Raw genomic sequence first — 23,178 nt, forward strand, 5'->3', positions numbered from 1 at the left:
TTTAAATATGATGAAATCCTAATCAGCGTACACAGAAACAACAATGTGTCCATAAGGCAGCATGCCTTTAATTCACAATCATATTTCCATGTTAAGTGAACCCTGAAATTTAGGTCGAAACCCTTTTTTGGCATATACCTTTTTAATTTACAACATAAAAAACTTATGCACCAAGTTTTCAAGTTGCTTTAACCTTGCTCAAACCAAAATATCTTGATCAATAAACTGTGAAATATAGGTCAAAATTCTTTTGTTTTGCTTACATCATAATAATTTGTATCATAATAAACATAAACATATATACCAAGTTTCAAGTTGATGTGATGACTTCTTCATTGGAATTCCCATAAAGGTGACCTGCTACAGAATGCAGGGACAGACACACAGACTAGAAAACATAATGCCCCAAGCACAATGGTAAGCAAAGCATAGAAATAGACGATGAGATATAACTTACGGCTGAAAGGTTTGATCAGAGCTGTCATTATGGTTAGTGTCATGTGTAAGCTGTCCTATTCTCACCGCTACACCTTCTGTCTGTAATGAAGCACTAAACAAAACAAAAACAAATTAAAAACCAATTGTTCAGAGAACAATTGAAGGTCTTTCCATCAAAACAATGTATTTTGATATGAAAAGTTGTGAAACTAAGTTTAAAATGTCATTTCAATCGTCAAATGATAGCTCCTAGTAAGCTGATTCCAAAAATATATTGTTTCCATACATTTTTTTTAAATAAGGGAGATAATTTGTTACTTCCGGTTTGAAAAATGTTACTTCCGATTATATTTGAATATTTACTTGACACTGATTCCAAAAATATCTGGTTCTATATACTTTTATATTAAAAAGTACAAAAAAATAGCTATTTCCGGTTTACAAAAGGTCACTTCCGGTTGTTTTTTACAAGGTTAAATGGTTTGATATCTTTTTCTAAAAGTTGTATATCTTTATCATGTATACATATAGAATAAAAGCAAAGGTCAAAATCTAGAACGTCAAGCTATGACCTTGAGATCAGTTTCAAGGTCATAAACCAAGGACCTCAAATCAAAAGACCATAGATCTTTATTATATTTAGTTAATGAGTTATATCACCAAACGCATATTTTTAAATACAAGAGGGGAGAAAACTCCCTTTTACATTCAACGTACGCTTGCAATCAAAATTTACATCTTACGACATGTCGCAACTAACAATTTAGTAAAAATAATTTGTTGATATCTTATACAGTCTTTGGATATAAGTGAAAATAAGCCAAATTCAAATATTAGAATATGACCTTGACCTTTGACCTTGACCTAATTTTCATTTTTTGGGACCAAGGACCTCAAATCAAAAGATCCTAGGTCTCTATCACTTATGATTTATAAGATAGAAATTCATATCACTTATATCAGATGCATAAGGGGAAATAACTCTCATATGGAGCGGTCATATCGCTTCGGTCAAAATAGGACAAATCATGCGAAGGATATAACGAGCAATTTTGTAAAATAAATTTGTCATAATCTTTTACGGTTGCGAAGGAGATGCGCTAACAAGGAAAACAGTGTTTGGGGAGATAACTCCTACAAAGAAAAGTATTCGTTTACGCAGGGTAAATTTCAAAAGTGCATAAACTGTTCGATATCACATACCAAATATCTAAGCGACATATTGCGAAACAAATGTTTATCGCAAGAACAAAATTAGGCGGAAGAAAAAAAAAAAAAAAATAATCAGAAGAAAAACAATAGGTCTTTCCACAGAAAAGTGGAAAGACCTAATTAATGATGCACTGAACAAAACAAAAAACAAATAAGAGTCTAACAAATGTACAGTAACAATTCTTCTTTAACTGAAAATCAATACAGATTTTTTCCATCAGCAAAATAAATTACTTTTACACTAAGTCTTATGTATATACATTTTCACTGATGTGGAGATCAAAGCTCGTCCTACATAAATCAAACTATGCATGATTATTTTTTTAAATTAACATAAAGATTGAAAAAAACAATATATTTAAAATGATATACTGGTATTTTCAATATAACTTACAATTTCAAGGAAAATAACTCCTATAATAATAACTGAATGGTGCTATTTTTCTAAATTTTTTTACAAGATATTGCTACTATTTACCTACAAATTAATTTCAAAGAAATCTAATGTAAAAGTATGCTGGTTTTTTTTTGCAATATTATTAAGATGTCTAAGGGGAGTAACTCCAGAATTTTTTTTGACCTGCACTGGTTTCTTGTCAGAGATATTGGTAGTACTAATAAATTGACATAATTTCAAATAAGAAATGTAAGCATTTGAAGCGCTTGCATTGTTTACTTTCCAAAGCCTTTACGTGTCTAAGGGGCATATTTCCTAACTTAAGCAGCTAAATGGCACAGATTTTTTCAGGTAAATATTCCAAGTGGCAAAACAAATAATTTGAAAACATTCCTGATTTTCAAATTTGTCAATATATTAATAAACCTTTGAAACAAATTCGTTAAAATTGATGAGAACTGTAATAATGAAGGCACTTATAATGTAAGAGCAGGGACTAAACTTAACGCTCGCCCAGTCGCCCAAGGCGACCAGATTTTCGGCTGGGCGAATATATTTAGTCATCCTGATCGCCCAGCTGGCGACTGCAAAAATTTTGAAGTAAATCCCATTTGTACCCTTTTCCCCGCGATATTAACGAAGACTGTTCCCAAAAGGAAACCTGTTCTGTCTTTTCAAAGCGATATAGTAATATAGAATATTTCCGAAAATTTTCGAATAACCTAAACCCAGTCGAACAGCTATGTTTTCAATCCGAAGTGACGATATGTCATATACCTCCTTCAATCAGCATGTTTTCTTAACTCTGCTAAATTTTCTACGATTATTTCATTATTGAATAGTGTTTTCTTCTAAACTATCGAATAAGCATCGCGAAAGGGATGTTTTCTAATTGTCCTCGGAGTCATTACAAGCCTGTGTTAGACGGCAACTTGTCCCTGAATCGCTATCGTTACAAAAAATACTTAATGTAAAAACGAAACGCAAAGTCTCATGAATAAATATCCCAATATTAAGTTTGATATCAAATCTTCAATTTAAACTTATTGCAAAATATATTTTGATCAACACTATTAGAGAATGGCTTGGATTGAAATAGTATTTATTAAAAAAAAAAACAGCCATATTGTCAGGTCAACAGGAAGTTGAAAAAAACAATTTTGACAGGAAATAACCTAAAATAGATATTGTCAAATCTTATAATACATTTCTGGTGGCAATAATTTGAATATTATAAGCTTTATTAAAAAAAACTGTTTTGTTTCATACCATGAACATACATTTAAAGAAGAATCAGAGAAATTTGTATTTGAACATAAACAAGACTGTACTTCCTGTTTTACTTCTTGTATTTATGATCCTCCTTACATGGGGCACTTATAAAATGCTTTTAATTTTAACAATTATGGAGAAAAAAAGTAACAGTTCTAAGCTTCTGCAATGTATGCAATGTATTGTTGCATCAAAATAATATAATCCTCTCCAATCTCACCTGTTTTATTTATAAAACTCCTTACTTAGGAGCACTAGCACCCTTCTGCCCTGAGATTCAAGCTGGAACACTTAGTAAGTATATAAAAAGTTATTTTCAGTTTTATTTTCATTTAGTCTTTTTGTATAAAGATTGGTTGGGCTCCTAAAATTTCAACTGGGCCCCTGAAAAAAATATCTTAGGGGCCCAGCTGGCCCCTAGACAAAAACAGTTAAGTTTAGTCCCTGTAAGAGGGACACAGACTTTTGTGTATTGTATAATTCAACATTTTATAAACATTGATTTTTTAGAAAATTACTATTATTTTATAAACAGTAAATTCAAATATCATCAATAGGAGTGTGGTGACTTCTGGGTTAGAGCTACCTTCCAGGACAGAACAATAAACCAATAAATCACAAGTGGCATTGACACAATTGTTATCAAAACTAGTCAAATAAGTGTCGAACACTAATACTTCTAGTTCTGAATCAAAATATTGGCAGGTTTGCATGAAAATAAAGACCTTCAGGATGTACTTAGGTGATCTAGTATTCAAAACTGATACAATAAGTCACATAGTTAAGGAAATAAATAGGCTAAAAAATTTGATGGGTCATGTGGCTCCATGGAAAAACCTGACTCAGATTTTTACTTTATAATTGCATTGGTATTATTTGGGTCTCAGATTGAAAGAAAAGAATCTAGTAAATTTGTTGTAAATGACCTGTTATGAGCTATGGAAGTCAAATGTGAAAAGAAAATAGGTGTTATGGGGGAGAATATTTTACCCTATATTGTGAAAAAAACAAAGGATTCTGAATATGACAAAAACTCCCAACCCTCACCTTAACACATCCTTAAACAAACAGGTAAAGTAAAAGTTTTTGAAAGTCTTACTAAATGACAGTAAACCCAATGTTTTATAACATCAACATTGTAAAATGAATTAAGAGAGATAACTCCAAAATGGTCTGAACCATATTTGACCTACATTTTATCAAGAAAAACAACATTTCAAAATGTGAACGGATTCTCAAGTTATCAAATAAAATTAACATAAAGTGCTATCTTGTAAATATAAATCTTGACCTACAATGTAGGAACTTTGAAATTTAAATTATGATCCACTATGAAAATTAATAAATGACACCCATCACTAGTTGAGATTTGGAAATGCCTTCTCTGGGTTCCATGTATGTTTTTAGACAAAGCCTTGATGTTGTTTTAAAATTTTAACACAATTTGTTTCTAATTCTTTCTATAAGTAATCTATGTAATACTTACCCTTTGCTACAAGTAGGTTGTCGCAGGATATAAAACTTGTCGCATGGTGCAGGACTGGAGGTAAATACTGTATAAACAACTTTCTTTTCATTGCATGTAAACCTAAAATAGAAATTAGGTTGGGTTAACTGATGACACAATTTTACCATGGCAACAGGGACATTAAAAATGTTGTCTAGATATTTCTTATTTTGTTTATTGATACCCAGAAGCAAAATTTCAAGAAAATCTGAGACAATGCTTGCCACAAATTGGTTGGTGGTTTAACACAGAGAATTGGTACTTATTAAACAATATGCAAGGCCCCATTATATGTAGTCAGATAGCACAATGAAGTCTATTCCTCTCTTGTTATAAGGATAGCTGAATTTCCTCATTAAATATACCATAAAATAAAATTACCTCAGAGATCTACAATTAGTTTATGATGAGTAACTAATCAAGTTCAACTTTGTTATACATATATGCTGGAAAACGGTGTAAAGTCAGTTTATTTTTTAAACATGCTTTTTTTGCAAACGACCACTGTTAGACATAAAACCAGTATGGTGATAGTATTAAATTATATATTCTTCTCAGAATAAACCTTTAAACATATTTTCATAAATCTTAAAACTTGCATGCTTAAAATATCAAAGCATGAATATATTCAGTACATAAAAGTATGTCTCCTTTCATATTTTAAACTTCCCACAGAATTTTGAAAGTTTCTACCTTTTCAGAGTACCCAAGTATGTGTTTCTAGTGATATTTGAGGTGCTGTTCTTTCAGTTTTTCGTGTTGTAATTTGTGATTTTTTTTTCATTGTGTCAGTTATTTCTGGCAGTAATGATCTTGTTCGTCCTTTGACAGGAAAGCTGTTTGCACATGTATCTTAATGGGCTTAACTAATGAAGCAGGATCTGATTACCCTCCAGTTCTGTTGAGTTTATCATTTACTTGGAACATTAATTTGTTGAATCTTTGTCAACTAATTTTTTAATACAATCCAAATGAAAGTGTAAATATTTATTGTTTATGTAAATGTATGTCCAGCTAGGCAGATGTGCCTTACAAATGATTATTGAATGGTAACAATTTGTCTATACTATTAAATCATGGCAGCAGACCTTTTGCACCAATTACTGTTTTTCAGGGGTATCATTTGCGCCAAATTATGTTTTCCAAATGTATCAATTGCTTCAATATTCGGAACTCATTTGCACCAATTTACCTGTACATATATCTATCTTTAATATTATTCATTAATTTTTATTCTTATTTTTGGCTTAAAAAGTATCATATGTTGGAAGATATTTCACCATGAAGATGAGCATCTGGAGAGAAATGACTTGAAATGAATATAATGGTTTACTTTTATAAATTGTTATTTGGATGGAGAGTTGTCTCATTGGCACTCATGCCACATCTTCCTATATCTATTAGACAGTCCATGTACAGAGAGAGAAGAAAACTTATTGCTTTGCTGAATATTTAATACAAGATATGCCAAAAGAGAAAAAATAGAAGCTTTTGCTGATAATTTTTTAGCCACATATGTTCATTGTCTTTTTCATTTTTAGCCATGGTGTTGTCAGTTTATTTTCGATTTATGAGTTTGACTGTTCCTTTGGTATCTTTCGTCCCCCTTTGATGACACAGTGCTTTGTTCCCACCATCCGTATGGGCTGAAACTCTATATACCGCAAGATGTACCAGCAATGGAGCAGAAGCATTCCACAGGAATTATTATGAACTGTTTTAAGCATTTCATCTATCAATGTTTGGGTTTTTTTTACATACTACATACATTACATTGGGAAGTACCCATGCATCAACATTTTCCTTGTAAACTGCTGGTTCCAAGTCTGAATAAAGGAAGAGGGAAGTCATATCTCTTCTAATTGGCGCAATCGTATGTTTTATTTATGGCGCAAATGAAACCATGTAATTTAAAAACAGGTGGCGCAAACGTAGCATTGGAGATAAAAAGTTGTGGCGCAAAAGGACGCATTTTTGGCCCAAAGGGTCTCTCCCTAAATCACTTGGGTCTTTAATTCTAATTGTGCTGCTGTGTGATGAGGAAAACACTGTACATGCATAATGAAACAAGTTAAATATTACTCACTGGCAAGACTTCATCTTAAAATTTTCTTCGCTGGAAAAAAAAAGAACAAAAATAAGAATTAATTAGCAGAAACTATTATATTTCAATATTAAACAAGAAACAACAAAGTATTGTCACAGATTTGCTACTCACAATTAAGATATGTATTGATGCCATATTTATCATTTTATGTCTCGTTTTCAATAAAGGGAGATATATTTCTTTCTATTAAATTGTTGGGATTCATTTAATTTTGTGGAATGGATTTTCTTGGTTTTCAGCATTTGACCCCTATCAAAGGAGGTCAAACTATGGTTTCCCATTGAATGCATTTAAAGTAATTCTAGCAGCTGTTTTTCCATATGTTTTTCAAAATTTGATGACTTTTTACAAAACTGAACTTGAAAAAAATGATGCATAGTTAGGAAACTGATATTTCTAAAATGTATCTATGTGAGAAGACAATAAAGATAATTTCTCTGATGCTTTATGCGCTGAAGCATATTTTGAACATTTGACACTAGGTTTAATCAACTATCTTTTTTAAAATTTCTGTCCTAAGCCAGAAATGTTGTTTTCCATTTGTTCAGTTGGTTGATAAAGTGTTTCATTTTTTCAGATTTAGTGTACTCCTGGTTAAATTTGCCTTGAAGTTTGGTATTTTTGTCAATACTCTTTTAGGTGATATTTTAAAATTGCAAGTTGATTAAATTGTTATAGCAGCATATAATTACCCACCAAATATGTTCAAATTATGATATTCAGTTCTGTCCATTAATTCTATCACTTATAATATTCCTATTGGTAAAATTTATGAACGACCATCAGTGAAACAACCATCTCAAGTATCAAAACTAACGCTGTGTTTACGTCAAATTCATATATAAATGCATATCATAAGTGAATCTACCTTTTATCCTTTGTATACAGATCTATTGATGATATACAGGTTAGGGACTGTCCTATAACTATCTGAACAAATAAAACAAAAAATTATAAATGATATTTACATCTGTGTTAGTCTTTTTAATTTTCTATCAGCATACAAAATTTCCTGATATCATTAAATCAACAATGCAAGTTAAGCAGGAAATAATGAACGAAAAGATTCTTAAAATGTTAGGTTTGCTTAAACCAAAAGACTATTGAAGACTAGTGAAAGATGAAGCCCAACTTTGGTTGCTGGATTTTCTTGCTGTGTTTAAGTCCCTTTGTTGAACTACTGCTCTATGGTTGGGTTGTTGTCTCTTTGACATATTGCCAATTTCCATTCTCATTTTTATGGAAAAAACACAATTCAAAACCACACATTGTCATTCTTTTTATTCCTTTCTGCATTTAAAAAAAAAAAGAACTTTCACTAATCAAGGAAACCATTTTAACATGACGATATTTGTTGAATTTGGAGGTTTGGGCTTCCAACAGACTATTGGAATCCCAATGGGTACCAATTGCGCTCCTCTACTTGCAGATTTGTTTTTGTATTCCTATAAAGCAGATTTTATGCAAGGGCTTGTACAGAAAAGAGAACAGAAATTAGCCCAGTCTTTTAATTTCACCTTTCGGTATATTGATGATGTACTGTCTCTTAATAGTAATAGATTCAGTGATCACATACATTTAATATATTCAAGGGAACTTGGAAATAAAAATACTACCGACACAGATAAATCTGCTTTATATTTAGACTTTTTCTCGAAATGAATACTGCTGGTAGGTTGAATACCAAAATTTATGACAAACGCAATGATTTTAATTTTCATATAGTCAACTTTCCATTTCTGTGTAGCAACATCACAGTGGCACCAGCATATGGAGTATATGTGTCTCAATTGATACGTTACTCTAGAGCTAGCTGAAAGTACAATGATTTTGTTGAAGAGGAATACTGCTTTCTCAAAAGTTGATAAGACAGGGCTATGAATCAAACAAATTAAGGTCATCACTCAAGAAATTTTACAGTTGCCATCATGAGCTAATTGGCCATTATGACAAAAGTGTTTCAGAAATCATATCTGATATTCTTCCTCAGTCATAATAACCTTCCATGATTATCGAACTGAACAAAGAAATAACACGATGATGCTGTATACGGTGCAGAAATGCTTACCCTTCTGGAGCACATGATTTCACTCCCGGTTTTTAGTGGAGTTTGTGTTGTTTCTTATTTATTATTTATAACTGTTGATGTAAATGTCCTTTGGTTTTGTGAGTCTTTGTTTACTCCTTGGTTTTGATTGTTATTGTCTTAAGGCAGATCAAGGAATTTAGTTGCAACACATGAAAATAATCAAATTTTAATTTGATTTCAAATCTGTTAACAAACAGTACATCCTTGTGGAATTTCAGTGGTCTAAATTTGCGGTTTGTTCATTCTTAATGCAATAAGATGCTGTCAGAATATTACTTTTATAAAAAAAAAAAAATACTGTGTTCCTATAAAAGATGTTATAAGAGATGGAATACAAGGACTATAATTTCAGCTATTATTGCATTTTTTTAAATGCAAAAATTGTGACTGTATCAAGTTTACATTCATAATTTCAATTGTGATTTTCCTTCATTAAATTTTTGGGATTGCAATAATCTAAATTTAATTTCACATTTATGCGAGTGGTCTAGTATTTGTAATAACAAATGCATGCATTTATTTCCAAACTTACAATTTATCCTTGTACATTATTGTTAAGCACCCCCAAACTATAGCAGTTTACTTGGGACAAAGAAAAAACAATTAATGATTTGAAATTGTACAGATGTATCATATAAGTTTTACACTTTATTGCATACAGGCACAAACATATGCATATTTAAAAAATGAACCTTAATAAATTATTTTCTCCAAAACATTTGATTAAAGTGGTTTTGACAATTTAAAATATATTTTGAAAAAATCATTTATCATCTGACCAGATAAACATGAAAACAAGTCTTTTAATCTGGTAAACCTAAGTGATCAGACAACCAATTTTAGAATGTACTATAAGTGACTGATTTTACTACCTAGAATTCTATTAATGACTTGTTCCTATACTCATTTCGTATTTTGTATTTTGGAATAAAGTTTACTCTGGTTGAAGTGATCAATAATGCCAATTTCAATGAATATCTATCCAGCATGTTTTGACTTCACAAAATTTGAGATTTTCAGCTGTTGTGTGAAAAAAATTCTTGCATAAATAATTTGTTTGTAAAGCCTTAAATTGTTGAAAATCACAGTTCATATTTTTGTTAAGCCTTAGAAGAGATCATTCAAAGGGAGATAATTCAAACCTTGAAAATGAAAATCAAATCTGAAAATTTACAAATTCAATTTAATGAAACTTTTAGTATATAAAATGCTCTTTACTATGAATAACCCTTCACTGATGCAATGCTTTTACCATATATTGGATTTTTAAGATAAGTAGCAATGCTTTTACCATATATTGGATTTTTAAGATAAGTAGCTAAGTTCAATTACCTCCCCTTTGATATGTAGGACTGATCAATATTCATTCAGCCTGTTAACAGGAATTACAATAGGACAGAAAGACGGATACAGCATTTCCTTCCCCCCCAAAATTACTTGTTGTGCAAGGGGATCACAATGTTATAGAAAAATAAATCCATGATTCCATGAATAGTACTAATAAAATGTGTAAGGCTTCTGCAGATCCAGTGTCTCGCCTACTTTTGCTTTTAATCGCAAGCTCAACAAAAACGAAGAAAAAAAATCAATAAAAATATTCCTGTAGATTATATCTTTTGATTGTAAGAAGCTTCTGTCCAAATTTCATAAAAATCCAGGATAGTTTATGAATCTAATGTTTTAAAAACTTTAACTGCAGACTGTATGTAATGTTAACTAAAAGAAAAACTAAGTCCATTTATAAGTAAAATACAGATACACAGGTACAAAATTTTAACAAAATTTCCTTCTAGATACTAGCTTTTGATCATAAACAAACTTCTGTCCAAGTTTGGTACAAATCCAAAACAGTATAAGAAATTTATTAAAATTTTAAAAACTTTGACCACAGAGTTAATGTGTTGTTTCCTGGCAGAAAATCCAAGTCCACTTAAAAGTAAAATACGGAAAAAATGAATTCATTTTTTACAAAATTTCCTTCTAGATACTATCGTATGCCCATAAACAAGCTTCTGTCCAAGTTTGGTACAAACCCAGGATAGATGAAAAAAGTTATTAAAATTTCATAAACTTTAACCACAGAGTAAATGTAATGTCTCCTGGCAGAAAAACAAAGTCCATTTAAATGTAAAATACGGAAAAAAATGGAATTGTATTTTTACAAAATTCACTTCTGGATACTATCTCATGATCATAAACAAGGTTCTGTCCAAGTTTGGTAGAAATCCAGTGCAGTTTAAGAAAGTTATTAAAATTTCAAAAACTTTAACTACAAAGTGAAGGATGCCGCCGGAATGTAGGATTGCTATGTCTTGATTTTTCGACTAAAGTCGAAGGCGCAAAAAAAAATCATATAAATCATCCATTTTGCAAGGACTATGTCAGAACATCATATATGCTCTACAATTTAATAGGGAAAAATACAATTTGGTGTTTCAATTTCTCAAGAAAAGTATATTGGTCTGCAAGGACTTAATTTTCTATTAATTGCACCTCAAGTATAACTGTCCCAAACTTTCAAAAGTTGGGGTCTTCACAAAAGCCTTATGGAAAACCATGTTGCTGACTACTTCAGTACTAGACAGGGATATTGTTTAAAAGTTTACATCTTGGATAATTATAACTAGATTTTAGACATACAATACAATTTTAATTGGAATTTTGTCTAATAATAACATCCCTGTTTTACTAGTAACAAACCTACAGAGGGTTGAGTTAAAGCTGACTTGATGATTTCTTCTACTGATTCCTGAAGTTGAACCAGTGAACTTGAACTTTTCACAGGATATACAATATCTGAATCTGCAAGTTTACAAATAACAACCATTAATTTATCAACTTTCAGTATTTCTAACATCATTTCTCAACAGAAACATAAACAAAACTTTAAATCATAAGTACACATGACGAGTGTTGTATATGTAGCAAGATCTGCTCCCAGCTCCTTTTGGTGCAGCCCCTGTTTTTGATGGGGTTTAAGTTGCTCAGTCTTTAGTTTTCTTTTTTGTGTTTTTTTGTTTTGTGTATTGTTGTTTATTTTTTCATTTTTTTCCTTTTTGTTTGCACTGTCAGTTTGTGTTAAATATCCCTTTGATATCTTTTTCTTCCCTTTTTCTTCACAAATAGGTGTAACAATATAAAGAATAGAGTATTTTAATGTTTATGTTTCCCTCAAATCTCTTTTATAATATTGCCTTGTTCACTTCACTTCTTGATTTCCAATTTCACTATAATTATTATCTCTTGTAAAACATCTGTTTAAATATATTTTTCTGTGTTTAAGTAGTATACTGTAAATTCAGAAATTAAAGCGAGGTTTTTATTTTTGCAAAAAATGCGACAGAGTTGTAAACGCAATAATTTAAACTCGCATTTTGAAATATTTTGTATGAACTAGATATCATTGAGATGGGAGCCATCTCTGTGGGCCCCGCTGTCAATAACGTGGGGTAAATAAGTTGTATGGATAATCTGATATGAAGCATTATTTGAAGTTATTACATAGTCTCATGTGTGATTTTGATCTAAGATTTTAAGTTAAAACTGATAAATATTCTCATCTTACTTTCATAGTATAATAGTGATATGACTGCATGATGTGAACTCATTGATTACTACTCTAAGGTGACTTCTGGATATATGGATTGATGTTTGAACAATATGTTTAAAGGTGCTGCCCAATTGATATTTGTCACATATTTTTAGAATTATGCCTTCAATATATTATGACCCACCAAGTATAAAGTATGAAATATTAATGGTTCTCGAGAGGTAGAGCGGACACAATTTGTTAAGAACAACGAACAGATGGACAGACCGACAGACTGATCTTAGACCTAGGATGCATACATTATGACACATTCTCTTGTGTTGGTTAATATATATGTTAAGTTGAAAATGTTTGTCAGGTATAAAGTATGAAATAATAACAGCTGTCCTCTCAAAATATAATGTGGATCAAATTTGTTAGCGATGGACAGACCAACAGACAGACAGACCTTTGACCTAGGAAGTGGTACATATATCATGACACACCCTCTGGTGTTGGTTAAAATAGATGTCAAGTATAATATTTGAAATCATAACGGTTTTCAAGATATAGAGCGGACACAATCTTCACCACAGGACACAGGGTTGTCAACTGAAACCAAAGTTTTTTTGACGTTGACCTTTGACCTAGGAAGTTGTACATACATCATGACACGCCCTCTGGTGGTGGTTAAAATGTATGACAAGTATATACTTTGAAATCATAACGATTATCTAGATATGGAGCGGACACGATCTTCACCACAGGACACAGGATTGTCAACTCGAAACCAAAGTTTTTGACCTTGACCTTTGACCTAGGAAGTTGTACATACATCATGACACACCCTCTGGTGGTTGTTAAAATGGATGTCAAGTATAAACTTTGAAATCATAATGGTTATCTAGATATGGAGCGGACACGATCTTCACCACAGGACACGGGGTTGTCAACTGAAACCAAAGTTTTTGACCTTGACCTTTGACCTAGGAAGTTGTACATACAACATGACACACCCTCTGGTGTTGGTTAATAATCATGTTAAGTATTAAGTATGAAATCATAACGGTTCTCTAGATATGGAGCGGACACGAAAGTGTAGACGGACGGACGGACAGATGGACGGACGGACGGACAGACTGATCACTATAGGGCGACCCGCCGTCGGCGGGGCCCTAATTAAACAGGATTCTTCTCAAAATCATAAAAATTAAAACACATTTAAGTCTAAAATGACAAAATCGCAATAAAGGCACGCAATATTTCTGAATTTACAGTAGTCTGAAAAGCATTGTCTGACGGTATAGTTTATAGGACAATGATGTGTGATTTGAAAGGTCTGCTGACTGGGTGTTTCATTATGGTCTAAAATTGTCTAGGTTGTCATTCTAATTGTAGACATTGTAGTCAAAACTTCCTTTTCATATTGACTTTTATATTGTCATACTTAGTTTAAACATATTTATTTATAGTGGATTGGGAAACAAGTTTTGCAACTTATATTAATCCCTTTCAACTTTGCTGGTGCCAGTGCTGCCTTGTAGCGGCATTAGCCTGCTCTTTTTCAAAATCTACAAGGGTGTCTTGTGTCTTTAACATGCAAGAGATATGGCTCTCTCTTAACACAGGTCAGACAATTTATCGTCCCCTTCCAACGGACTATCATCGTTTCCTCGAGACCCTACTCGCAAATGGTGTCAAGGGAGAGCCGAAAATTCAGTTCCTGAAATTTTCATCCCAGACAGGAATCGAAACAGGAACCTATGTGTTAGTAGTCCGATGTACTAACCACTAAACCGTGGCTCTCTTGGCATACTCATGATGAGGTTCAAAATCGTTACTCAGAAATAGTTATTGCATTGCTCCCTGGTGCAGGTGATCAAAATATTTGTTTTTCCTTGTCAGCCAATGTTCCTTGATCACAGGTATTCATAATGAGATATATAATATTTGGGTTTTCTATAGTTTACTAATACCTACTTTAAATTGTATTTGCATATTTTGAGACAATTTCTTGTTGCATTGTAAATGACATTAAATTTGATCCAGTCTGTCTGCACAGCAAAATATATATTTTTAATAGAATCTAATTTAGTTGCCCAAAATTACTAGTGTAGTTCAGACTGATTTCCTTTACACATTTTAATTTGAAATCTTTCATAATGATTTCGGCTATTCTTTTTACAAAGTTGTCCTCCATGCTATGTTTAGAAGCTTCTCTGATGCTTTTTTTTTTATCCCAGGAACAGTTAAGCCAATTGAAACTGGTATTACATGTTAAATGATTGAAGATTGCTGCAATATAGCCTTGATGTGCTGATACTGTGTTAAGTAATCATCAATCAATTGATAAATCATTAAAGAATGGTAACACTACTTTTGACTCTGCTGAGCTACGAAAATGTTACCTCTGATATGAAGACTTGACCTCATAACCTGTATCCAGGGATTAGCTGATATGTGTGGTGGATAATGTAAATCTTCTTTTTTCAGGTACTACAGCAAAATAAACAGAAACACTTACATAAATAAGTGTACATACAAACAGATAAACATACTATAGGAGTAAAATTTTAAAACAATTTGATTAAGCTAAACATCCATATGGATTTGAAAAATCTACAAACAACATATTGACCTTATTCTTTTTTCTAATTCTATTTATAAACTTGAACACTGGATACTGTTAATGGAATTTAATGGAATGGAAATGTCTACTGTTCACATTAACATTTCAATAATTCATTTTCTTTCAGTTTTTATTTTTTTATTTTGTTGAATGATTATTCATGTATCACTATTATCAACCATCACAGCATAGGTGCTCCTGCCAAGGCCAATAAAAGTTTAAATAAATGGCCAATGTATTAATGGGACAAAGATAATTCCCATGCGTGAATATAACGTTATAAAGGGACAAAAGTGACACTACCCAAATTCTTACTGGATCTGAGTTTTTCATAATCAAAGTGCTTTTACACATATTAGATTAAAGATTGCATTCATGTATCAGAGGGAACTAAAAATTAAACATTAGAAAATCATTTTATGAATTGGTTCAAATGCAATTATGGAAAAAGGAAGACAACTCTTATCTAATAAATATATTACTTTAACAATGAAATCATTGATATTTTTAGAACAGATTCTAAGTTATGTGCGCAATGTGAGATTCATGTATTTTTATTGACAAGTATCACAATCATACACATCTTTTGGTAACTTGAGTATCTACATCAATATTTTATAAACAAATTTCTTGAAATGTTCATTTATAGAATGTCTACAATTTGTTTATCTGGTAAGTAGTGATTTAATGTCTGGAAAACTGTAGTCAGCCAAATTATGGTTTCGATTGCATTAATGTACTCTTTATCCACAAAAATGTTATAAAGCATTACAGATTGGAAGACTGTTGAAGAACAAAATGAATGATTAACCAAGGTAAACAGTATATCAAAGGCTGTAATAACTAGTTATCTCTTTTTTCCCCCTGTGGCTGTCAAAATTATTCAAGTTCTGCTCTTGACTCCTACCTAGTGATGATATATGAAATATTTGTAGTCGACATTAAATAACAGTCTTTCAATTCAAATGAACAAATTGACATTTGTCTATAAAAGTAATCTATAATATATTCATCTGCATACCTGGCCAACTTTTTCCAATTTGAACCCTGACCTCTTCTCTGTTAGTTCGGATATAGAATCTTCCTCATCCTATTTTATGGAGAGAATAAAATAAAATGAATATCATGGCATTTATTCATGGTATAACATCTATGTTTACTACTGCTCTTTTCATTTAATCAAATCTTTATGCAGTCCAACCCAGTAAATACCTCATTAAATTATCATTGTGCAACAAATATCATGACCTGCACTCTGTTTCTGAATGTTGATATTTGTTCTGTTTAATGTGAGATTCTTTGACCACACCTGTTAGATTTCTTTTGTGTAAGATCTGTAGTTTGTTCAAATGGCTCTTTATCTGTATACTTTTATGCAAAGATGTAAAGTTTCACATCTTAAAATGAATTTGCTAGAACAGGTGCTAGGGACTGACTTAGACAAGTAGCAAGGTGTGATATTTTGCATAATCTCCAAAAATTTAGAGGAATTGTAAAATAAACTAGAAAACATTGAGATGGGAGCCATCTCTGTGGGCCCCGCTGTGAATAATGTGCATTAAAAAATTGTATCTTTATCATAGGACATGGGTTTGTCAACTGAAATCAAAGTTTTTGACCTTGACCTTTGACCTAGGAAGTTGTAAATAAATTATGACACACCCTTTGGTGTTGGTTTATAAACATGTCAAGTATAAACTTTGAAATGATAACGGTTCTCAAGATATAGAGCGGACATGATCTTTACCATAGGACACGGGGTTGTCAACTGAAACCAAAGTTTTTGACCTTGACCTTTGACCTAGGAAGTTGCACATAAATTATGACACACCCTTTGGTGTTGGTTTATATACATGTCAAGTATAAACTTTGAAATGATAACGGTTCTCAAGATGTAGAGCGGACACGATCTTTACCATAGGACATGGGGTTGTCAACTGAAACCAAAGTTTTTGACCTTGAACTTTGCCCTAGGCAGTCGTTCATAAATTATGACACACCCTCTGGTGTTGGTTCATATACATGTCAAGTATAAACTTTGAAATCATAACGGTTCTCAAAATATAGAGCGGACACGATCTTCACCACAGGACACAGGGTTGTCAACTGAAACCAAAGTTTTTTGACCTTGACCTTTGACCTAGGAAGTTGTACATACATCATGACACACCCTCTGGTGGTGGTTAATAAACATGTAAAGTATAAAGTATGAAATCATAATGGTTCTCTAGATATGGAGCGGACACAAAGTTATTACAAAGTGTTACGGACGGACGGACGGACGGACGGACGGATGGACGGACGGACAGACTGATCACTATAGGGCGACCCGACTTTGGCGGGGCCCTAACAAAAATAAACATAATAGAACTAAAAAAAAATTAAACAATACATCATAATTACCACAGAAAAATGATCAAAGTTGTCTGTTAAAAACTGTGCTACAAAGTTGATATCATGTTGTGTCATCTGAAAAGTAGAGTTATCTTTCTTAGACTGTAAATTGAGAATATCAAAATAATAGACAAAACAAAATTCCTGAAACCAAGCAATTTATGGAATTAATTTCAAAGCCAATATAGATTCAAATATTAATTGTACAGACTATCATTTTATGGAAAGTGAATTCTTTGCAAACAATTTCTAGGCAGAGATGTAACAATTTTAGCAATGTTTTTCTAAGATTACAAAGTACATATGATTTGACTTTGAATATGGCATATAAGTACTCGAATACCTGAAGTTATTTAATGAAAACATCAGAATGACTGTTTAACATCAACCAGTTAGCTGAAGTTATATTCAGAACAAGAAAATGTTAATGCAATATCAATATGAACACTGCATGTACTAGACTAACACAACACAGCAGGCTTTTTTAAGTTGCTAGGTCACAAGAATTTCAAGGTTGTGAATAATTTAACAAAACAATTAAATATCTGCCATCAACACCCAATGAGATGATTTCTGACAGGACCTTCAAAACTTTCATAATTCTCTTTAACAGTAATGTTGGATTCAATCTTATGTCACATGACTTTTGATAATGTTTGCATTTATGTATTTGGCAGTATCATAATATACTGGTATCAGGTCCTAGAAAAATTTAAAGCAAAATATTTGTTTTAGCAGTATAGGTAAACTTGTTATATATAATATTACTTTTCAAAGACTATACCTTGCTTAGTTCTGCTGGTACCTTTTCATCTGACAGCTGTAGTATTGCTACAAATACAGAAAATTTCAATCACAAAAGTCTTCATCTCAACAAGAATCAATCTGCTACAACAAAAACAAAATCGTTTAGAAATGCTTTTAAAATGTTAATTGTTAAGGTAAATTGAGTTACTTCCCTTACAATGTATATCACACAAATGATCATTGTCACAGATGCCAAGAGTGTTTCACCAAAAAAACTTAAGACTAAAAATTATTGTAAGTATAAGTATGATCAATCTTTTTTGTAAGTCTTTTTGTGAAACAAACTCCAGGACCTGTTCGCCATTCCAGAGTCCTGGTCACCCCTGTTTAAGTTGGGGTTGTGCCACCTGGCCTTGAAGGCATAAAACTTTGCTCAGTGCTTGGAGCACAAAAATCATGCTCGAAACATGAAATCCAGCATTTTGATTGGTTGATTTTCGAGTATGAGTATGAAAAAACTGACTCGAAAGTTTTATGATCGCAAGGTCTTTAGTTTTTAAGTTGTGTTTTATGTAATGTTTGTCTTTCAGTTTTTTGCTATGGCATTGTCAGTTTGTTTAAGACTTATAGTTAGAATATCCATTTGATATCTATCATCTCTCTGTCCAACTTTCAATTAAAAAATGACTGTCATATTTTTTCTGTCTATTCGAAATAACATAAAAAATTTGGTGCACACTGAATAGCGCTCGTAGCGGGTTCTTTAACAGTGAGCACCACATTTTTTATGTTATTTCGAATAGACAGAAAAAATATTACAGTCATTTCTTATAATTTAATTCTAAATTCCATTTTAAACTTGGTAGAAAACCATGAAAAAACATTGATGACGTCACGGTCACATGATTAAATTATGTCTATGGGCTCATAACAAAATAACGTCAGCCAATCAGAAGACACGTTACATCCAAAGTTAAATTATTTCATCATAATCAATGATGTACTTTTCAATAAAGATAAAATTCAAGAAATGTATTCTATTAGTTTCATCTAAGCATGGGTGAAATTCTTTTAATTAGTAAAAGTCTGGAAATGATTAAAATTCTGTTTTTGTAGAGAAAATATAGATGCAAAAGATGTAAATATCTGAAATATGGTAAATTCCTGAAACCTTTCTTACTCATCTTAGTAAGATCGTGCATCAAATTCTCATGCAAAATATTATCAAATTTATCTTACAATCCAATAACAATGCCAAGGTCAATTGAATGTAGGATAGCTATGCCTTATTGCCCAGTGTCCGAGGGGGCGGGGTGAGCAGGGGTCGAAATTAGCGCTAGTCCGGTAGTCCGGGACTAGTAAAATTTGCGTCGGACCAGTAGATTTTGTCAGCTGGTGGTCCGGCGGACCAGTAGAAATTTGTCGATAAAAATCACTGATTGCATCGCAATCTCCGTTTGTTTACAAAACAATTTACCTGTGAAATCAATTACACGGTACTGGGGGGTATTACAAATGATCAAGTTAATTAATATCTCGGGTGAGCGTCCTTCACAACAATATAAAATGTGGAAATTTTTGGAAGGAGTTAAACCGCCGGACAAAAAAATTAAGATAACTGAAAATCAAAAGGAAGATCGAAATAAAGTATACGAAAGTGACAAAAGGAAACGCAAATACCAAAAATCATGAGAAAAAGATCGTGAATGGTTGCATTATATAGTAGATCGAATATTTCTGGACAGCGCTCCAGACGACCTAGTCAGGCACCCTATGGTCGTCGTGAGGATTGTGATGACGTGGAAGACAATGTTGATATCTTTTCTGTCCTTGATCCTGATTTTGATGAACAAAATCATTGAGATTACCAAAGCCTTTATCAAAATCAAAATAAAGACTATTCCTTTGTCTAACTTATGTAAACGAAAGCATCAAAATAAAATTAAACATCTGTCATTTATATTAGTGTTTGTCAAATTAATGTCATTTTTGCAGGACCAGTAGATTTGGAGCCGGACCAGTAGAGTTTTCAGTCCACTGGTCCGGCTGGCCAGTACACAAAAAAGCTTAAATTCGACCCCTGGGGGTGAGACATATAAATTATAAAAGGCCTGATACACTTACCTACATACAACCAACAGAAAAAAGCTTTGAAGTTCTTGATGCTGTCATCTATAACTCTAAAATCAAAATCAAATTTCAATTTAGTAATCAGCAATCCTTACCAAAACTTTAAAATATTTTAACAAAAATTGGCAGACTGTTTAATTTCAATAAGCACAACTAGGCAGGTTGACAAAGCAATTATGAAAAGTGTAAATTCAAACTAAGGGCTGTTCCAAAGTTTAACTGGTAGGGAAAGTTAGGCACTCAAATTGATTAAAAATGGGTGAATTCATTTTCCTTAAAATTTCATAAGAATTATAAGTAAAATGACCTTTTTTTTTAAATGGGTGGCCTTCTATGCCTCCAATGCATTGTATTCTGGAACAGCCATAAAGTAAATTCATACCTTTTTTCTATTACAGATAGTTTAAACTTGTAGGAGAAAAATGAACATACCATTACTTAAAACTATCTAAAATTCTATTTTACTTCAAAACATACATAAGATTCAATTGTCAATATGTCAATCAAGGAGAGATAACCGATAACATTGTTGTAGGTAGATGTTACCGGTATATATTTTTGTTTTAGATTGGATATTGAGCTTCACTTTCAGTAGTCAATCACAAGCATAATCTGTAGAGTTAGAGATTCTAATTTGGTTACATTCTGAAGTGTTTTTCAAGAAATAATTGTACATGTTGTCACAAGGCAATTCACCTAATATTCTATCTGTTGTGTGTTTCTTATAATAAAGAAACAATTTAAATTGAATGTAGAGCATGATTTAAAAGCTTCTTGTTACTCTCAAGTACATATATTTGCTGAAAAATACCTCAAATATAGTTAACAAACCAGTCCAAACCCTGGCTTAACCAGAAGTCTAAACTAGACTGCCTCCAAAGTCTTTCTATTTAAACTTCTTTTGATTTTGTATTAACCAAATAGCTTTTCTTATCAAAATGAAATGTGTAGTTGCTAGGGGGTTCGTTTAGACAGGTTTTACTGTACAAACTTACTGTTGAAGTTCACTGGTTTTTAATACAAATGATCCGACTGCAGTGACAGCTTCCTGTATGTGTTTCGTGGACATGCCAAGGACACCAAATCTATCATACCACTGTGACATACCACGTAACTCACTTAAGTGGTACAACAAAGACTGACTTACACTGAAAGTACAATACAGTGGCAATATTAAGGAAGCTGGCTTGTCATGATTTAGATTTTTTGTCAGATTTTCGGAATCCTCTGATTTTATCCATTTAAATGCCTTGAAAAAATTTGCCCGGTGACCCCCATTTTTCTTTTATTAAATCTTTTACACGTATAATGATAAGCCATCTGTAAAAGTCTTATAAAATTTTAATTACTTTTTAAGAGTTTTTGAGAACTTCATCTTGTCAATGATAAAGCTATGAAAAGTCAAGAGAGAATATTTTCCCGCCAAAATTTCAATTGCTAATATCTCGAAAACAAGCACGGTGACCTATATATTTTTTTTGCTCTTTGGATTTCTTTATTAATCCTCTACCTATATAAACTAGTGTTTTGAAAAGCAGAGGGATGAATCTCATAATTTATTAACTAGATAGGTCGAAAAAAACAGCACAACTTAAAACATAATTGTTGCATGTTGGACAAATAGGGAATTGAGTCATGGGTTTTTGAAAATGGCTCGAATTGGTTTTCTACCAATTTTTTTTCAAAATCTCCTACAGCAGTTAATTTTTTCATGCTAGCATTTTACCAATTCAGCAAGTTCATCTTCAAGCTGTTTTATCATCTTTCATCAAGGTTTATATTTTTTATTAACCGTTAAAACTTTTCAGTTTTAAAGTCCGAACATCATAAACATATAGCACATTTTGAAATATCACTTATTTTTGCTGCTCACAGTACCCATATTATATATATAGATTCTACCACTGCATCGAGTGTAATACGATATTTATCCACTCGAGACAAATTTAAAGCGTGAGGCTTGCCAGAGCGTTTTAAATATTTAAAATTTAACTGTCGAAGGTGGATAAATATCGCGAGATTTGGTGGTGGAATCCGTTTCTCTAATGATTTTCTAACATTATGCAGGTAAACTTATTCCCTCTTTTCGAATTATCCGCACAAAGATGTGATCTTTCTATGTGACGTCATCAGGCATGGTCGCCTTTTTTTATGCCGTAACAATAGGAAATTCAGAGGAAAGCAAGAAAATTTGACGTCATAATCGGATTTTAACCAATGAAATACTGAGATCAAACGAACCACACATTGATTAAATTTTTTTTAAAACAATGGGTGCAGAAAGGGATAAATTGATGAAGAATTAGAGAAATTAAATTTATACAATTCAGTTTGTTTGAAAATCCTAAGCAGCATGATATGAACAGTTGCTTGTGGTATGGATGTGATTGTTGGAACAGGTTTTAATATAATAAAATAAAAAGTTGCAGAGTTCTCAAAATCTTTTTTTCCATGATGGTCCTTGGAGAACATTTGATAGTTCTCACTATTATTTCTATTGCAAAATACCAAACTTGTGTCAGTCTTTGCAAAAATGTTGTGGTCCAATATCCAGACTACCACTTTTCAAGAACTCTGGGCTTGAAACAAATATAGTAAGGAATAAAGACCAAACTTAAGATACTGTGCTAAGGAAACCAGTGATTAGATTATTACAGATATGCTAAAACTGTTATTCTAATGCAATTATTTTGTATCAATGGTTCTGATTGGATGACAGTAAGCGTA

General features: G+C 32.1%; 1 protein-coding gene across 2 annotated transcripts in view; it reads right to left on the reverse strand.

Annotated features, from left to right (window-relative positions):
- LOC143072201 (anaphase-promoting complex subunit 4-like) overlaps window positions 1–23,178 on the reverse strand; it is an 86,575-nt gene that overhangs the window by 37,471 nt on the left and 25,926 nt on the right. For both annotated transcript variants that reach the window (XM_076247028.1, XM_076247027.1), the window contains exons 14-24: window positions 21,447–21,599; window positions 20,446–20,501; window positions 18,359–18,405; window positions 17,584–17,649; window positions 16,202–16,270; window positions 14,960–15,047; window positions 11,727–11,824; window positions 7,802–7,863; window positions 6,913–6,942; window positions 4,806–4,907; window positions 458–550 (exon numbers count right to left, since the gene is read on the reverse strand). In XM_076247028.1, the coding sequence (XP_076103143.1) occupies window positions 458–550; window positions 4,806–4,907; window positions 6,913–6,942; window positions 7,802–7,863; window positions 11,727–11,824; window positions 14,960–15,047; window positions 16,202–16,270; window positions 17,584–17,649; window positions 18,359–18,405; window positions 20,446–20,501; window positions 21,447–21,599 (864 nt within the window). The remainder of the gene's footprint in view (window positions 1–457; window positions 551–4,805; window positions 4,908–6,912; window positions 6,943–7,801; window positions 7,864–11,726; window positions 11,825–14,959; window positions 15,048–16,201; window positions 16,271–17,583; window positions 17,650–18,358; window positions 18,406–20,445; window positions 20,502–21,446; window positions 21,600–23,178) is intronic.

The sequence above is a fragment of the Mytilus galloprovincialis genome, chromosome 4 (assembly GCF_965363235.1).
Source record: "Mytilus galloprovincialis chromosome 4, xbMytGall1.hap1.1, whole genome shotgun sequence".
NCBI lineage: Eukaryota > Metazoa > Mollusca > Bivalvia > Mytilida > Mytilidae > Mytilus > Mytilus galloprovincialis.